This window comes from Diabrotica virgifera, chromosome 4 (assembly GCF_917563875.1).
Source record: "Diabrotica virgifera virgifera chromosome 4, PGI_DIABVI_V3a".
Lineage (NCBI taxonomy): Eukaryota > Metazoa > Arthropoda > Insecta > Coleoptera > Chrysomelidae > Diabrotica > Diabrotica virgifera.
The window spans coordinates 107,318,967-107,338,874 of record NC_065446.1 but is presented as its reverse complement, the minus strand read 5'-3'; the positions used below and the strand labels follow the sequence as shown (position 1 = coordinate 107,338,874).

The 19,908-nt window shown below is 34.0% G+C and overlaps 1 protein-coding gene across 2 annotated transcripts in view; it reads left to right on the top strand.

Moving 5' to 3' along the window:
* The window catches only part of LOC114325672 (serine/threonine-protein phosphatase 6 regulatory ankyrin repeat subunit A), a 314,485-nt gene that overhangs the window by 213,917 nt on the left and 80,660 nt on the right, over nucleotides 1-19,908 (top strand). For both annotated transcript variants that reach the window (XM_028273796.2, XM_028273793.2), the window contains exons 15-18: nucleotides 2,632-2,797; nucleotides 2,996-3,233; nucleotides 5,084-5,423; nucleotides 13,367-14,063. In XM_028273796.2, the coding sequence (XP_028129597.1) occupies nucleotides 2,632-2,797; nucleotides 2,996-3,233; nucleotides 5,084-5,423; nucleotides 13,367-14,063 (1,441 nt within the window). The remainder of the gene's footprint in view (nucleotides 1-2,631; nucleotides 2,798-2,995; nucleotides 3,234-5,083; nucleotides 5,424-13,366; nucleotides 14,064-19,908) is intronic.

The following is a 19,908-nucleotide window of genomic DNA, read 5'->3' as shown; positions in this document are numbered from 1 at the left end:
TACAAGAGAAATTCACAAGTCAAAACGAATGGTTTTCCAATAAAGAAATAAATTAGCAATATTCTTTGTCTTATCTTCTACTTCTACATAAGCCACACTTGTGAACTTTCCTTCCATAAAAATATTTCTGTATTCGCGCCGTGTGTGACCATGGTGGGGAGACCCTAAACTATGCCAGCCAGCGCCCGTAGCTGCGAAATATGACAACTTTGGCGAATAATGATTGAATAATAATTTTTTTCTACGACCGTTTAATAACCGGTATTACGACCGGTACATGATCATTATTCGCTATTTTTTAATAGATAATAGCACCCATTACTTTACCCGTGAGTAGTAGTTCATTACTCACGGGCTGAAGTTACTCACGAGTCATTACTCATGGGCTGAAGTTAGATTCAAGTGGCGCATGCCACTTTTAATATTATTCGTATATAAACTGCAAATAAAATTACTTAAACTTGTTTGTTTTTTTTTAACTTCTTATTATTCTTTTTTACTATTGTTTTTTTTGTTTTGATTTTTTTTTGTTTTATTTTTTTTATTATTTTTTTGTTTTTTTGTTTATTTTTTTTATATATTTTTTTATTTTTTCGGTGCACACGTACAAAATATAACTAGTTGCAGAATTGCTAACAAAGATGTGGTTAGCGGTTAGTAATTTACAATTTCATTTTGCTCCTCTTGGTGTGATTATATAAGGAATACAATATATTATTATAGACAAGGCGAAAACGGCGGGTTCGTTAGAAAAAATATTCCAATGAGATTTTTTTTGCATAATCACATTTGTGAGACATCCCAGAATAAGGTTCAAGAAGTCGCCCACGTGAAAAGTGGTCCAAATTTTTTTAACAATTTTTTTTAATCAAATTGCAAAAATCAATATTTTTGGCCCGTAGAAATTTTTGTTAGATTTTTGGACCATTCTGAATAAAAAAAGTCTCTTGTAATTTTTTTCTAAAGTTGATCGTTTTCGAGTTATAAACAATTTAAAATGGAAAAAAACGAAAAATGGCGATTTTCAAGGCTTAATAAATTGGTTAAAAGTTATTATTATGAAAGTCAAAAAGTCACTTAATCAAAGCTTAAAGCCCCCCTACAAGATCCTGAAGAAATTTTTGTCATTATTTTATTACTAAGCTGTTATTTTTAAGTAATAATAATGAGCGCCTGCACGTATTAGGCGGCCGTCTATGGTGAGTGCGAGAGAGATGCAATTCCGGCAGTCCAATGAGGCATCTTACTCTCACTCACATTTACAGCCTCGTCAATACGATCTTACGGTTTATTGTTAATAATTAAAAATAACAGCTTAGTAATAAATTAATGACACAAATTTCTTTAGGATCATGTAGGGGGACTTTAAACTTTGATTTAGTCACTTTCTGACTTTCATAATAGTAATTTTTAACCGATTTATTAAGTCTTAAAAATGGCCATTTTCGCGTTTTTCAAATTTTAAATTGCTTAAACTCGAAAACCATCAACTTTAGAGAAAAATTACAAGGGACCTTTTTTATCCAGAATGGTCTAAAAAAACCCAAAAAGTTTGTCCGGATCAAAAATAATCATTTTTGCAATTTGATTAAAAAAAATGTTAAAAAAATTTGGACCACTTTTCGCGTGGACGACTTCTTGAACCTTTTTCTGGGGAGTATTAAAAATGTGATTATGCAAAAGAATCTCATGGGAATATTTTTTCCAACGAACCCGCCGCTTTCGCCTTGTCTATTATTCGTATTGAAAATTATACAATTCAAATTTATGGGTAAGAAAATGTTGTTATTAATTATTTCATTATAGAATTTATCTCTGCTTGCACTATTTAATGAACACCCAAGTATAATATGAGTTAAGTCTCCCAGTTCACCACATAAACATGAAGAATCATCAATTAAACCAATTTTACATTAAATTAAAATAAAATAGGTCGTAGAAAAGTATAGTATTCTACTCGCAAGTAATGACGGCTCGTGTCGCAAACTTCATCATCGTGAGTAATAGCCATCATTACATGCTCGTTGAATAATATACTATTTTCAATAGACATTTCGCTTACTTTATTATTGCCGTTTTGATTTTTATTATTTATATTAATATTTTCATACTGACTTTCTTTTCTTCCTCGATCTGGTGGTATATTCCTATCGTCATCTATTTCCATTTTGTGTTACGCACACACCACAAAATTAATAGTTCCATAAACCCAGGTAATGTTAAAATCTGGTACTAATAATTCACATTGCCTAATTTCTTTCGATGTACACTTAATTAATGTTAACACCGACAACTAAACTATAACGAAAAAGTGAAGAGAAACCCTTAAAATTGATATTATCTTCAGAGAACTTCCAAATCTCCGCTTTTTAATTTGCTGTTTATTTGACGCTCGAACTTATTGCTTGTATAATATGGTTTATCAAAAATGGTAAATAAATATTGCATTTACGTCAAATATGTCATATGTGTATCATATGTTTAACGTCAAATTGTGTTCGCCAAAAATTTCAGGCGACTACGCTAGGTGTCGCTTCAGTCATGCACGGAGCGAATAGTAATAAATCCAGATCTTGTTAAATACGTACTTGCATTACTTGTTTTATTTTGTGTGTATTAATATTTCCCTAGGGTTACAATCCCATGCATCTAGCTTGCTACGGAGGACACGGTACAGTGGTTGGACTGCTGCTCAGTCGTTCTGCAGAACTTCTACAAAGTCACGACAAGCATGGGAAAACAGGTCTACATATAGCAGCGCAACATGGACATCTACAAATGGTTGAAGTTTTATTAGGTAAGTTAAATGCGGCTTTATTTGATTATCTCCTGATACTCACCAGATCTATAGCCTGGAAAATTCACATCCCACGATCAGCTACTCATTTCACCCTACGACCAGTTTATAATGAAGATTACTAGGTGAAGTTCCTTTTAAATAAAGTTCCTAAATATTTCAAATTGGAGTACCAAATTTAACTGTGACATTTTTTAGGCCAAGGTGCTGAAATTAACTCTCAGGATAAAAATGGATGGACGCCATTGCACTACGCAGCCAGAGCTGGCCATGTTGACGTCGTGAAATTGTTGGTGGAATCAGGTGCTTCACCTAAAGCAGAAACAAGTCTAGGAGCAGTTCCAATTTGGTTTGCTGCTTCCGAAGGTCACCATGCAGTTTTAGAGTATCTGATGACTAAGGAGCATGATACATATGCATTGATGGAAGACAGAAGGTAATATTTTCGTATATTTTTGTGTTTTCTTTTATGTTTAAATAGTCATCATCATCAATGGCGCTACAACTCTTCGCGAGTCTTTGCCGCGTTTACTATTGCCTTCCATGTTTGTCGGTCCTGTGCCACTAATTCCCATTGTCGCACTCCCATTTTCTCTAGATCTTCTTTGACAGCATCTTTCCACCTTTTTCTAGGCCGCCCTACAGACCTTCTTCCATCTGGCCTTTCCCAGAGCACATTGTTTATAAGGCGATTATCGTTACTGCGTATCACATGCCCTGCCCATCTGAGTCTATTGGCCTTTATATATCTGACTAGATTTTCTTTTCCGAATAAAGACTCTAGCTCGTTATTGTATCTGCGCCTCCATCCGTTTGTCACGCTGTCTCTGCAAGGGCCATATTATATCATTCGAAGAATTTTACGTTCCCACACCAGCAATTTATTACCTTCTCTTTTTATTAGCGTCCATGTTTGGCTTCCATACGTGACTGCTGGTCGTATTATGGTCTTATATATCTGGATTTTTGCACCTCGTGAAAGAAGTTTTGACTTCATTAGATGTTGCATTGCAAAGAAAGATCTGTTTCCTGCCATTATTCTCGTTTCAACTTCTCGCTCTAATTTTTTGTCATTTGTGATTGTTGCTCCTAGATATTTAAATTCTTTAACCACTTCGAAGTTGTGATCGTTTATAGTAATGTTTTGCCTTATTCGCCGACGTTCTTGTTTTGAGACGACCATGTATTTTGTCTTGTCTTTATTTATTTTGAGACCGCTGTTTAATGCAGCTTCTTCAAAGCTCGAGAAAATATCCTTAATTTCTAATGTTGATTGTGCTACTGCGTCTACGTCATCGGCAAAAGCGAGTATGATTTTTGCTCCCCGAGCAGTTGTCTCGTTTGATTTTGTGATATATTTTCCGCATGACATATTCTAAGGCCAGGTTAAACAACAATGGGGACATCGGATCTCCCTGTCTCATTCCAAAATTTACGCAGAAAGCGTTTGATATTTTTCCCCTATTCTAACTTGTGCAAAGGAGTTACTTACACACATTTGTGTTATCGCAGCTAGTTTCTTGGGTACGCCGAGCTCGATCATTGCCTTCCATAATGTTTAAATAGTATTTCCTTTATTAACATTGACCTCATTCATTTTGATACATTAAATATTAGCCACTGCTTTACTGAAAACGATCTCAGAATAGATGTTAAATATTAGTGTAGACAAAATGCAGCCCTGCCTTACTCCTCTTCGTATTTGAAGTTCTTCAGAAGTGTCCCGGCCAATCCTGATGTTTGCACGCTGATACGGGTAAAGATTTTTAATAATGCGTAGGTCTTTATCATCAATACCCACCTGTTGAAGAATGACAATCATCTCAGTATGTTTTACTCGATCAAAGGCCTTCTCAAAATCAATAAAACACATACAAACCGGATGTCCAAAATCTCTGCATCTCTGTACCATAACCTTAATATAGTCGGTTTGCTAAACTCAGACACAACTGGCTAGTGATTTTAGTAAGTAATTTTGCCAATTTGGTAAAATTGGCAAAAAAAATTACTAAATAGTTAATAATTACTAAATAGTTAGTAATTCTGCCAATTTTGACAAAAAGGCATAAAACAAAAAATTTCTTACTAAAATCACTAGCCAGTTGTGCCTTCGTTTAGCGAACCGACTATACTAAATAGTGCTTCTCTGATTCCAAGGTTATTGCGGAATCCAAACTGTATATTAATTAGTTGTTTTTCTATTTTTTGGTATATCCTTGGTACGTCCTAAATATGTATATATCTCAAAAATTAAAATTGTTTTTAAATAATATAATCTATTTTCAGGTTTGTTTACAACCTGATGGTTTGCTCGAAAAACCACAACAACAAACCCATAGAAGAATTTATTTTAGTGTCACCAGCACCCGTGGATACAGCAGCCAAACTGTCCAATATCCTCATCGTCCTATCCAATAAGGAAAAGGAGAGGGCAAAGGATCTCATAGCTGCGGGGAAATACTGCGAAGCAATGGCTACAGAGCTTCTGGCACTGGCAGCTGGAGCGGACTCTGCGGGGAAAATTTTGACAGCGACTGATAGAAGGAACGTAGAATTTTTAGACGTACTCATAGAAAATGAACAGAAGGAAGTCATAGCGCATACCGTCGTTCAACGATACCTTCAGGTAAACAATAGGTAAATTTGTTAGCTAAAGCCATAGACATAATAACAATAGATAAGGTAAGGTATGGACCGCTCTGTGAATCGAGGTGTAACGCCAATATCAAGGACGTCATTGGCCAATATTCACTTTGAGTGATCTAGGCATCTTTGTCTGATATATGCGCGGGATCGCTTTGTAAAAAGAGATAGATAGACCATCGATGGACTGTCCGCGCGTTACGCTATTTTGTTCGGTATGCCTTGTATATCCTTATTATGTCTATAGCTATAACACGATATACAGGACTAACTATCTCGATTATGAGTCTCTCTTAAACTAGTACCTAGCAGTGCACCTACGTCACTCGGAAACTAGAAATTGTCAACTTTTTATTTCAAGATAAGGTTCTTAAAGAGAAATCATATCCTGACCTCGTTACCTTCCCAATACTTATCATGCCCTACCAATTTCCCAAACCAACTCACCAACCCGCCTGGCGAGCGTGGTTTTTAAATGCCAAAACCACTCGGCAAAAACAAACATCCAAGAAATGAGCCGTTAGTTCCAGGCAGCTCACTTGCTATTAACCAAGGTAGCGGTAGGATTTAAGAACAACGGGCAGGGGATGCGAAATTGGAAATACGACGAAACCTAAACCTACACGAAATAAAAGGGACACAAAGAAGAATATAGAAAACTAAATAAAATAATTTCAGCAGAAATTAGAAAAGATCTAAGAAGATGTAATTCTAGTGTAATTACTCAAACAGTAGAAGAGAACAAAAGTTTAAAGAAAATGAAAAGAGAAGTCACACAAAGTAAATAAGAAATATTCAACCTGAGAAACAAAGATGGAACGCCAACAACAGATAAACAGGATATTCCTAAAATAACTAGAGAGTTTTATAAACACCTTTATACCAGCCAAAGACCACAAAATAATTTCCCGACACGGGAATCTCATGAATCAGGGATCTGAAGTACTTTTACTCATTTCAGTATCAAAAGTAAGAGCACCTTCAAAGGAAATGAAGAACCACCAATCGCCTGGTGATGATGGATAATCAGTAAACGAACTGTTTAGTAAATGCTTACATGAGGGTGCGATTTCAAAAGGTTGGAACAATGCACTGCTTGCCTTTTTACTCAAAAAATGTGATATTACTAAATTATCAATCCATCAATACCATCAGCCTCTTCACACGTATGTACAAACTCTTTATGAAAATCTTAACGAAGAGAATAAAGGTACGGATCCATACATGGGTGCTTCATGCTCGGTGTAGCAGCTCCACATAGTGGATACGTTGGTGCTCGCCGCTCGCTGTTCACCCTCTTCGATTCAACCGGTTTGCGGTTTATGTATGTGTAGGGGATCGCATGCCGTATCCATTGGAGCAGCTACACCGCGCACGGAGCACCCACGTGATCCGTACCTTTACACCTAAACTTTATTTCTATCCAAAGAACAGGCAGGCTTCAGGTCAGGATATGACATAAATGACAAATGACATTTGCATACCATAAAGATATTAATTGAAAAATTCATAGAATACAACATATTTACATCCGCACCAGGTATCTAAGAGACTCATTAATATTCAGCTCAACGGAGTGCTATTGTTGGATGTGTGAAATTACATAAACAAGAGATCATTTCATAAAACAAGTAAAACCTTGTTTATGTAATTCCACACCTCGAGCAATAGCACCCCGCTGAACTGAATATTAAGAATCTCTTAGATACCTGGTACTACTTTACTTACTACTGGTCCTTGAATTTGTCGATTACCTTGATTATCTAGAGTTTGAAACAATTCTGGAAGTAGGTACTAAAGCGAAGTCGAAAAGAAAGGAGACAATATTTTACCAAAATTGTTGATGTCAGATGTAGAATCAATATTTAAGAATACTCAATGGTAAGATATTAGCAACAAAATAGATGGAGAAACATTAAATAACCTAAGATTTGTAGATGACATTGTATTAATTGCAGACAATTTACCAGATACTGATTCTACGATACATTAACTCTATCTCAAAGAGTAGGATTGGAGTACGGTCCTGAACATGGTAACACAAACAATGTTTACATTTCAGTACCAAAAAATCATCTTTTTCATAATAATTTATATCCAAATAAACTTGAAAATAAGCAAAAAGTAATAGTATACAGGGTGTTTCATTAATAATTGTCCATATAGTAACTGGAGAAACCTTAGCACAAAATACGAAGATTTAACCTAAAACACTTAAATAAAATGTGGTTCCTTACTGAGTTACAGGTTGTTTTATCTAAAAATTTAAAAACTATTTTTGCTCGGCATTTTAAAACTATTTAAAGTATCCTTTTCATACTTGGCAGGAAGTATAGGTACTGTACAAGCTACTAAATTATGTTAAACAAACGTTTCTGGCTATTACCAGAGGCGTACAACGGGGGAAAGTGAATGGTTGACCCTTTACAAATTCTACGCCACTGGCGAAATTGCCATTTTGCTTCAATTTTTGGATTTTCCAATACTTTCTATGAAAATAATATACTCTTTATTCGTAACGATAAAGTCATTAGTTTTCGAGATCTTTGAAGTTTAAAATGAAACGACACGGTTATTTTGATCAGTGTATTGTGTCGCTTCAATTTTGATTTCAAATATCTCGAAAACTAATCATTTTATCGTTAATAATGAGAGTATATTATCTACATAAAAAGTATTGCAACATAAAAAATATACTAAAATAGCAATTTAGTCAGTGGCGTAGAATTTGGGAAGGGTCAACCAGCCACTATCCCCTGTCGTACGCCTCTGGTAGTAGCTAGAAACGTTTATTTATCTTAATTTAGTAGGGTGTACAGTACCTACACTTTCTACCAAGTATGATGGATTACGCTAAATACTTTTAAAGTACTAGTTACAAATAATTTTCAAATTTTAATCATATGAATCATATAATAAATTAATCAAAATAACTGTGCCGTTTCATATTTAACTTCAAATATCTCGAAAACTAATGACTTTATCGTTATCAACGAAGAGTATATTATTTACGTAGAAAGTATTGGGGAATCTAAAAATGGAACTTAAATAGTAATTCCTTCAGTGGCGTAGAATTTGAGAAGGGTCAACCATTCACCATCCCCTGTCGTACGCCTCTGATAGTAGCTATAAATGTTTGTTTATCATAATTTAGTAGGGTGTCTAGTAGTCGCACTTTCTGCCAAGTATGAAAAGGATACGTCGAATAGTTTTAAAATTCTGAGCAAAAATAGTTTTTAAATTTTTAGATAAAACACCCTGTAACTCAGTAAGGAACCATATTTTATTTAAGTGTTTTAGGTTAAATCTTCGTATTTTGTGCTAAGGTTTCTCCAGTTAATATATGGACAATTATTAATGAAACACCCTGTATAGTGCAGTTACCTTATACAGTGAGCACGTAAAGGTTGGAATAAATTCATTTTCTCGACAATGGACAATTTTGGAAAAAAATCCCAAAACAGGTCAATTTTTATTTTTAAATTGCGACTTTTTGGCATATATATCATACTATTGACGTCACCCATCTGGGCGTGATGACGTCATCTTAAAAATTTTTAAATGAGAATTGGGGTCGTGTGATAGCTCATTTTAAAGGTAATTTAATTCTCTATTCAATAATATAAACATTAACATATTTATTTATACAGAGTGTCCAAAAAAAATTTTTTTAAATTAAATTTATTGACATAAAAAGAAGAATGTGTGTAATTTATTAAACTCACAATACATTTTACTGCTATCAGAAAACAGGAAGTAATGTTTATTTGCCAAATAAATATTGATTTTTGCTTAAATTCAATATCAAAGCCGCCACCCACCTTCTTCTGGACAGTTTGAACATTTAGTTTAAGCAAAAAACAATGAATATTTTTCAAATAAACATTTTTTTTTGGTTTCTGAGAGCAGTAAAATGTATTTTGGATTAAATAAATTACATGCATTCTTCTTTTTATGTCAATAAATTAAATTAAAAAATGTTTTCTTGGAGACCCTGTACAAATAATTATGTAAATGTTTATATTACTGAATAGAGAACTAAATTACCTTTCAAATGAGCTATCACACGACCCCTATTCCCATTTAAAAAATAATCGATGACGTCATCACGCACAGATGGATGACGTCACTAGTATGATATGTATGCCAAAAAGTCGTAATTTAAAAATAAAAATTGACCTGTTTCGGGATTTTTCTCCAAAATCGTCCATTCTCGAGAAAATGAATTTATTCCAACCTTTACGTGCTCACTGTAGAATAAAACAGTGAGTTATTATTATTTTATTTATTCAAAACATTACAAAGCATACCGTTTGTAAAGTTAAATGACGGTCGAAAGGCCAGTTATCAGAACCAGTTTTGGTTCTACAACTGGTTCATAATTACTAATGAGTTTAAAAAATGATACCAGATCCAACCTAACAAATTTGTCAACAATCATGACTTACGATCAACAAACTCAAAACAAAACATCATATTTCGCTGTGCTTAACGACATTTCAATTCAGTTCCCTTCAAAGCACCAATCAATTTTATTTAATGCGCTGCCTGATACTAAAATAGAAGAGTACTTAAGAGCACTTGGTGAAGTTGTTCATCCACGGAATATTTTATTTTCATCAAGACTATCAAATAACAGAATATGTATTTATCTCTCCAGCGAACCCTTGGTGGAAAAATGTATGTCCGGTGCAGCAGAAATAACAATAAAAGGCGAAAATCTAAAAGCACGAAAATTGGTAACTCCGAACGAAAGACACTATCAAATGTTTGCCCTTCTATTCCACGTATTCTAATAGAGAATGAGTTAACCAGATTAGGTCTTAAATTAATGTCACCTTTAACCTTTCTTAGAATCGGTAGTTAACTTCCAGAATTTCAACACGTCCTCAGTTTTAGAAGACAAACTTATATTCAACCACTTGTAGATATAGACCTTCCTTCTTCTTTCTTAATTACATATGAACAAACTTCGTATCGCATATTTTTAAGTTTAGATAACATTCGTGTTTTATCTGTAAGAAAATAGATCACATTGCAGCAAATTGTCCAAATCATAATCAACGAAATGATTCCTCTCATATCGAACACCAACCACAACAACCAATACAACAACAACCGCAAGAATCCCCCCAGTCTAATCCATCACCCTTAGAAATGGAACCAGACCATCCAGTCAGTAATTCTAGTACCGAACCTTCACTTAACCAACAAAAAGATATTAATTTAATACCTCCGGTATTATTTATGGAAACTAATTGTATATCTAATGATCAGTCAACGACCAAAAAGAGAACAATTTCGGAAATTAATACTACTCCATATTCCACTGAAGAATTAAATAAAGAATTAAAAATACCAACACAAATCAAAAAGAAACAAAAAATGCAAACTGAAGCTACCACATCAATTTAGGAAATGATGATTCCAACAAAAACAATATTTCACGAAATGCCAAATAATTTTAACTTAACATATGAACAAACCGTTGACTTTTTTGAAAATTGTACTAGCTCGACTGATCCCTTGAGTTTACTACAAACATACACAACGGATATACCCAACTTTATTAGCATGATAACAATTAAGCCGTATCTTACAGAAAAAAACATTGAATATCAAATGCACTAAATTAATAAACAAAATCCACAAAATGCTAGACGATGCAGATAATCAAGAAAGTGATGGTACAATAAATTCAACTCAAGAAATAAACTAAAATCTTCGATCCGATCCTTCAATGAAATTTTAACGGTTTCTAACCCCCTTTAGAAAGATATCTCTCCTTAATATTTATTTCCCAAAATTTTTTGATCAGCCAAACACAGTCACTTCTCCTCCTTGGACCTTTCGTCCTACAACATGTGATCTAACTCTTTCTGAATACAATAAGCTTGATACCACCCATGCAACAATTATTCAATCGTTTTTCAACATACTTGCTTCTTTCCCAGATCATTGTCATATTTATACAGATTCATCTATAACTATGTTATTGTACTCCAAGCATCAAACTGCTGTACACGCCTTCACAGGCGGTGGTCGCTGCCATAAACGCCGTACGCTGCCTTCACAATCACGCAGTACATTGCGTATGTATGTTTTATACACCAAAAAAATGGATACTATCTGCTATGAGCAACTTCAAATATTGGAATCAGCGTCTTTAGATATTTTTGAGCATTGCAACGTACGACTGGTAAAACAGGTTTTTACCTAGCGAAATGAGTAAAATGAGTTGCTTATCAACAAGTTGAAATATCGCACTTAACTGATAACGAAAACGATAGGAATATTGTTTCCGGCGATCGACAAACGCTCTACCCAACCTGAACGTTGCTACAGCATTTATTGGTGACCACAGCTGACTCTGGACGCGATCTATGGTGTTTATTGATAATCATGACCTATGTTTTGTATTGACTACGTAAAGTTGCCGGTGACTGACAAAGGCTGTATGCATCGTCTGGCTCAGTGATACTCAACCTGCGGGCCGCATGCGGCCCTCTAGCGTTTTTTATGCGGCCCGAAGGCTAACTAAAGGGCCCTGTGATGAAACTATTTGTCAAATTTCACGTGTTTTTTTCAAATTATTTGATATGTGTTTGAGGCGTGTTTGGGAGTGAGGCAGACAATTTAATGACTTTAATTTTAAATTATATTGAAATTTTTAAGGACTCTGATTAAAAAGCAAGGTGTTATTAACTTTTAATAACAAATTATTAAAATTAATGAACAAATACTCATTTTAAAAATAATCATTACTTATTTACTACATTGCAACGACCCATTTATTAATCACAAGAAAAATGCAGGTCCGGATTAACAAAAAAAAAATTAAAATAATTGTGACCTTGAAACAACACCCTGTATATTCAAATTGTCAAAATTCGTCTGCACATTTAAAAAGAGCACAAAAACTAAGTTTAATTGCTCGCTTCAATTTTTTACGCAGAAAATTTAATGACATTAATTTTGAAATTATATCGAAATTTTTGTTTTGAAAGTTCGAGTTCTTAAAAATTTCGACATAATTTCAAAATTAAAGTCATTGAATTGTCTGCGCAAAAAATGGAAGCTCCATTAAAGCTCCTTTCAAATGTGCAAACGAGTTTTGAAAATTTCAATATACAGGATGTTGTTTCAAGGTCACAATGGATTTATAATTTTGTTTAATCCGGATCGGGATTTTTCTTGTGATTGGTAGTTGGGTGGTTTGGGTTCTAAATGTGTACCAAATATCAAAAAAATATACAAGGTGGTTGTAAAGTTATGGGTTCAGAAAGAAATGAGCAAAATCGATCAAACACCCTGTAACTCGGTTATAAACTCGGTGGAGCAATAAATTTATTATGTCTAGAACCGCCTCATTTACTTCTATTCACCATTCAAGTATTTCCGTTTCCCAATGAAACACCCTGTATACTTCTTCATCTTGATTGCGGCCCGCAAGCTGTGGCAATAGCTACTATGTGGCCCAGGAAAGAAAAAGGTTGAGTATCGCTGGTCTGGCTTGACGCTGTATGTAACCAAGCCATTTATTGGAGACCACAGCCTTTGGAGCAGAGACTTATAAAACTGGCGTAAAAATTAGCAAATAAATTCAAAAGTTACAAAACGAGTCATGGAACGTGCAATACGTTCTGGACGTAAAATACAAATTATTTGATTAATTTTAGGCTTTTTGAAGAATTTCTGACTATTTCAAAGAACTAAGAACTTTAAATATATTTCAGAATCCTCTCCTATTTCCGTAATTTGACTAGATTTTTATCGATTATTTAATAATGTTATCGAACTTTATCTTCGATAATAATTGATAGCAGAGATGTGGTTATATAAGGTTTCTATGAAAAGTTTTGCATATTTTTATATTGACGTATATTCTGTAAAAAATTGTCAAATTTACATATAATTTGTTTTCAGGAATTATGGAGGGGAGCCCTCAACTGGGCAGCGTGGCGCACTCTCTTGCTGTTCGTGTTTTTCATAATATGTCCTCCAGTATGGATAGCCTTCACTCTTCCACTAGGTCATAAATACTATAAAGTTCCAATCATTAAGTTTATGTCGTACCTAACATCCCACGTGTACCTCATGGCATTTTTACTCATAGTGGGAATAACACCGCCATACCCAGTGCTAAGAAAAAGTTTACTACCGTATTCCTACGAATGGATATTGCTGGTTTGGTTAAGTGGACTCTTACTATTCGAACTAACCAACCCCAGTGATAAATCAGGTCTGGGTTGGATCAAGATATCAGTACTACTGTTCAGCATATTCGGAGTGGGGGTACATCTGTTAGCGTTTGTATTAGACGACAAAGCCCATTGGCCTACTATGTTGTACTGTAGAAACCAATTATTTGCGTTAAGTTTCGTACTAGCATGTGTTCAAATTTTAGATTTTTTGTCATTTCATCATTTGTTTGGGCCATGGGCTATCATTATTGGTAATCTAATGAAAGATTTAGCTAGATTTTTGGCAGTTTTAGCTATTTTTGTATTCGGATTTTCGATGCAATTCGTTGCGTTGAATCAACCCTTCGCGAATTTAACCCCCAGCGAATTGATTCGACTAAACCGACAAGGAGTTATAAAAACAGGATATTTTACAGATGGTAAGTTATATGTATCTTTATGCTTATTATTGTACTAGCACTAGGTTAAATATATGTATATATAAAGATGACCAACAGAAATAAAGTAGACAATACTTTTATGATGTATTTCATTATTTGGTGTCCCATCGTTTACGATCAATCGTCAATTTAAAACGTCATATAGACTATATCTTACTGCTACCGGCATTACGTAGTTACCCTTCTGTGCCTACCTTTCCATTTATATCCCCTATTATTATTTTGGTATCATGGTCAAGAGCTTCTGTTTGATTTAGGGAGTCGTAGAATTCATTTTTACCATCTTCTGGTACTTCTTGCAGAAAAAGCAGAAGTACAGCATCTACACGATGGACATACATGTCCAAAGAATCGCTGGAAATTGGCTGTAGGAAGCTCAAGAAAGGCAGAACTGGAAGAAATTAGGGGAGGCCTATGTTCAACTATGGATGCAAATGATTGGATGATAATGATTCTTCAGTTAGCGCATATACTGAGAATATAGTTAAAGTGAACCATTTACCCCTTAATCTTATAAAACTGGTTCTATAATTGGCTGGTTTAAAGACTAATAGCTCTGCGTATTGTCCCAGACCCTGTCCATCTCATTTCCTGAATAGGTCTTCTTCTTCTATTTCTATATATAGTTATATATATAGAAATATCTTTTAAATATTTCTTCGGAATAAATATTAAATAGGAGTGGGGATAAGATACAACCCTGCCGGACAGTCCTTTTGATCTCCACACTTTCAGTAAGTTCGTTACCAATTTTGCTCTTGCTGTCTGACCTCAGTATAGGTTTGTCACAATCCGAATATCCTTGTCGTCAATACCTGTCTTTTGCAGAATATCTATAATTGTTCATGATTGATATTCTCGAATACTTTTCTAAAATCCACAAAGCACAAATACACATCCTTATCATTATCAACGTCTCTACACCGCTGTATAAGCACCTGGTGAGCGAAAACTGCATCTCTAGTTCCAAGTGCTTTCTGAAATCAAAACTGCGATCTATCAATATTTGACTCACATTATTTATCATTTGAGGGGTCTAGATGCAAAACCGGACATTTCCACTTTTTTGTCAAAATTAGTTGAATACACCTGTGTAATCTGTGATTAAAGGTCCATATATTAACAATTTGATAAAGAGCAAAATTGGACAGTTCCTAGTAGTAATTCAGTGTTAAAGAATTGGTTCAGATGCAAAAGTGGACTTTTCCTTCAATTTGAGATAGGGAAAAGTAAATTTGTAAATTGTTTTTTTAGGTTACTCAGAATGACATAATGTGGAAATGTCCAGTTTTGAATCAAGACCCCTCATATATTCTTCTATTAATATGATCTTGGTGAACGCAATGATCTTGGTGAACGATTTAGTGATATGATTGATCAAGCTTATAAGTCGGGTACTCATCACAGAGCTGGGCATGTGGGCATTTGGTTTCTTCGGGATTGTAATAAATGTCGACTGCAGCCAGTTCCCCGGGATTTTACCGCTATTATATATGTTGTTAAAATATCATGTAGTACCTGAATAGGTACTACATCATATTTCATGGTTTCCAGTTATTTTATCGCTCTCGTGGCGATTCCAGGTGGGTACCAACTTAGTACGTTCCATGTTCCTAATAAAATATCCTTTGTTCGTAGCTTATGTCCTTTGTTTTGAATAATCTGGTCTATTCCGAGGCTACAATACTCATGAACACCCGTCGATACCACTGTTGTAATAAAATTATACCACAGATTCAGTGTGACATCCATTATTGTTGGTTAGTGACTTCTAAGTTGGTGGTATATTTTTTTGTTCTATTAATATGTTTTATCATTTTACAAACAAAAGTTTGTCTTTTACATGATGCAAATAAAATTGCATAATTTTGAATTAAAATTATGGTTAATTCTTTTTTTATAATAAAAGTAACATTTATTTTGTTTTCATTAAATAAAGTATATTTTGTGTCTCAATAATTAATAACGCAAATCTGTATGTGCGTGTATGTAAAGAAGTTATAGAAAGTTTGGTCATCTTTGTACAATTTGTAAATAAGCCTCGGCTGTCTTATTTTCCAATATTATTGCAGTCATATTTTTCAGGAAATTAGATCAAGAATAAATTATAAGCACACTCTGTCGCACACAATAATCAACACGAGTTGCAAAAATCCATTTATTATTTAATTATCATGCAACGTTTTTAGCGGAGATTATTATAATGTTTATTATAGTCTTCTCCATACACGAATACGTGTATGGACAAGACCAAGGGTACCAAGAACCGTGTCAGATTGGATCACCATCCATTTTGAGGTGGTAGTGTTATGGTTTGGGTTGGGATCTGTTTAGGTGGAAAAATCAAGACCTTCAGGACACTATCAATGGTGAGATCTACAGACTGAAGATTAATCAGCTTATTATTATTAATTTTTATGAAAGCATTGACCAGTTTTTTCTTGACGATAATGCCCGACCAAATAGATCTGCGATTGTCGAAGAAAGTAGAGATTTGCATGCCTTGGTACCAAGAACCGTGTCAGATTGGATCACCACCCATTTTGAGGTGGTAGTGTTATGGTTTGGGTTGGGATCTGTTTAGGTGGAAAAATCAAGACCTTCAGGACACTATCAATGGTGAGATCTACAGACTGAAGATTAATCAGCTTATTATTATCAATTTTTATGAAAGCATTGACCAGTTTTTTCTTGACGATAATGCCCGATCAAATAGATCTGCAATTGTCAAAGAAAGTAGAGATTTGCATGGGATTCCTCATTTGGTATTACACCCACATTCTCCAGACTTCAATCCCATTGAACATACTTGGGACATGCTACAAAGAAGGTTTATAGATCACGTACTCCCTCTGCAGATCCTGTAGCAAATTCGAGAACTGCTATCAAGATTATGGGGAAAATTGCTCAGGAATCTCTTGATAATTTAATAGGTAGTCTTTTTTATATACAGTGTGGGCCAAAGAAAAGAGTCCACCTCGATATTTGGCAGTATTTATTAGATATTAAGGAAATGACGAAACAGGTCGATTTTTGATCTAAGGGGGACACATTTTTACGGTACATGCATCTGTCATTTGTCAACCCCCTCCCTTCCACTTCCACCCACCTCTTATTTTTAAATAGGGAATATGGATCGTGTGCTAGCTCATTTGAAATGTTATTCAATTCTCTATTCAGTAATATAAACCTTAACATAATTATTTGTACTGGGTGTCCAAGAATAATTTTTTTTAATTAAATTAATTGACACAAAAAGAAGAATGTATGTGAATTATTTAATTCAAAATACATTCTACTGCTGTCACAAAACAGAAAAAATGTTTTTTGATAAATAAACATTGCTTTTCGCTTAATTTCAATATTCAACCTGCCACCCATCTGCCTCTTGGTAGGTTGAATATTGAATTTAAGAAACAAACAATGTTTATTTATCAAATAAACATTTTTTCTGTTTTCTGTCAGTAGTAGAATGTATTTTGAGATAAATAAATTACATACATTCTTCTTTTTGTGCCAATTAATTTAATTCAAAATAATTTTTCTTGGACACCCTGTATAAATAATTAAGTCAATGTTAATATTACTGAATAGAGAATTGAATAACCTTTCAAATGGGCTAACACACGACCCCCATTTCCAATTTAAAAGTAAAGGGTGGGAGAAGTGGAATGGAGGGGGTTGACAAATGACATAAAATGTATGTACCGTAAAAATGTGCCCCCCTTAGATCAAAAATCGATCTGTTTCTTCATTTCCTTAAATTCTAATAAATACTGCCAAATATCGAGGTGGACTGTTTTCTTTGGCCCACACTGTATACTTTTGTTGAGGGAATAATATGTTTTCCTGTATACTTCTTCTAGATCTTCGAAGAAATATATATAGGTAGACTTTTTTGCTTGGTTCTCTAGTTTACATACAATGAATTTTACATTGGCAATTTAAGGATACCATTAAAATACGCATGAAGAAGTCTCACGAAGACTTTAAAAAGAAAATATAAAAACCTTATCTTGTAAAAGGTATATTTAAAATCCCTAAAAAGGGCAATATCACAACAAATTGTTTTCGGAATCAATATTCCATCATCAGTGTTATCACCTAAAATAAGTATAACTCTATAAGTAAAGCAAACTTGAGGTTTGACAAAGGCAGAAAAGTGAATAGATAGTTATACTTACAGGTGTACATGCTTTGAACCACCAAAATATACGGGTAAGTACCCTTGAGTTGCTATTAAACAGTTGAGGTTACATTATATTATCCGATTTCAAAGGATGTTAAAAAATATTTCCAGATTAACTCCTGGCATCACATGACATCAACCATATTGGTTGGAAATTTGTAGGTAGGACCTTACATGCCAGAGCTTAGAGTTTAGGTGACAACTGAATCTGATGGCTTTCTGAATGGTGTCAGCACTAGGTTGTCAGTGTATTACCTTGACAGACTGTAATAATATGTGTAGTTACTTCAGCCAAAAATTTAAATTTTATGTTAATATTTAAAATAATAACAATACTGAAAAAACATTTGTTGGGATTAAAATTAATCTATCCTAAACAAGTATGATGGATAAATGTAAAAATTACAGGATCAAACAAAAGTGAATTTTAATATGTATTTAAGAATCCTCTAAAAATTACAGGATCAAACAAAAGTGAATTAATACTTACTTTAGGGTAGGCAATTATCATTACATATTGTAGGTGTTAGATATGTATTATATTATATTGAGCTAATAATCTCTTAGACAATGAAAAAGGCCATTATGTGGCCATTAAATGTTGGTGGCTCAAAGCATGTAAACCTGTAAGTATAACTATCTATTCACTTTTTTACCTTTGTCAAAATTTAATCTCACGTTTGCTTTACTTATTAGATATACTTATTTTAGGTGACAACACTGATGATGGAATATTTATTCCGAAAACGTTTTGTTGTGATATAGCCCTTTTTAGGGAGTTTAAATATACCTTTTACAAGATAAGGTTTTTATTTTTTGTGATTTATGGTATATAGCCAGTTACAGGAATTTTTCCTTGTGATAACTTTAAAAAGAAACAGAACTGAATAATGAAATCAAGATACGAAAACTACAATATCTTGAACAAGTGATGAGAGGATCAAAATATTAGCTTCTACAGAATATCATGCTGGAAAAGATTCTAAGAAAACGTAGCGTTGAAAGACGATCAATGGCACGATTGCGCAATCTTAATGTCTTGTCTACTCAGCTTTTTAAAGCAGCCGTAAACATAGTACTTCTTATTCTTTAAATGTCGTCTCCCAATCGGAGGTTGGATATCATCATCACTATCTTTACAATATCTACCGCTGGTTTGAAGAGTTCTATAGAACTGCATTTAAACCAGTCTCTTAAATTCTTCAACCATGACACTCTCCTTCTTCCTATACTCCCTCCTCTTATCTTTCCCTGTATTCTTTATCAATCTTAGCATTTCATATCGCTATCCGCTCAATAACTGTCCCATATATTGTAACTTTCTTATTTTTATTGTGTTTATTATTTCGTATTCTTTGCCTAATACTTCCGTGTTCGTTTTTTCTGTGTCGATGCTACTCTATGCATTCTTCTGTAACACCACATTTCAAATGACTGTAGCTTATTTAAACATATTCCTAATGTCTTCAACCTTCGAAAGAAGACATAAGAAGAATTCCAGAGGTCCCGTGACGTAGATTTTTTATAGAAAGAGATTGTTCTGTGTTTATTCAGCCAATTCTTCTTTAATGCTGTAATATTCTACTGACTGATGTTCTACATCTTTCCATGACCTGTTTAATTCTACAAATATTT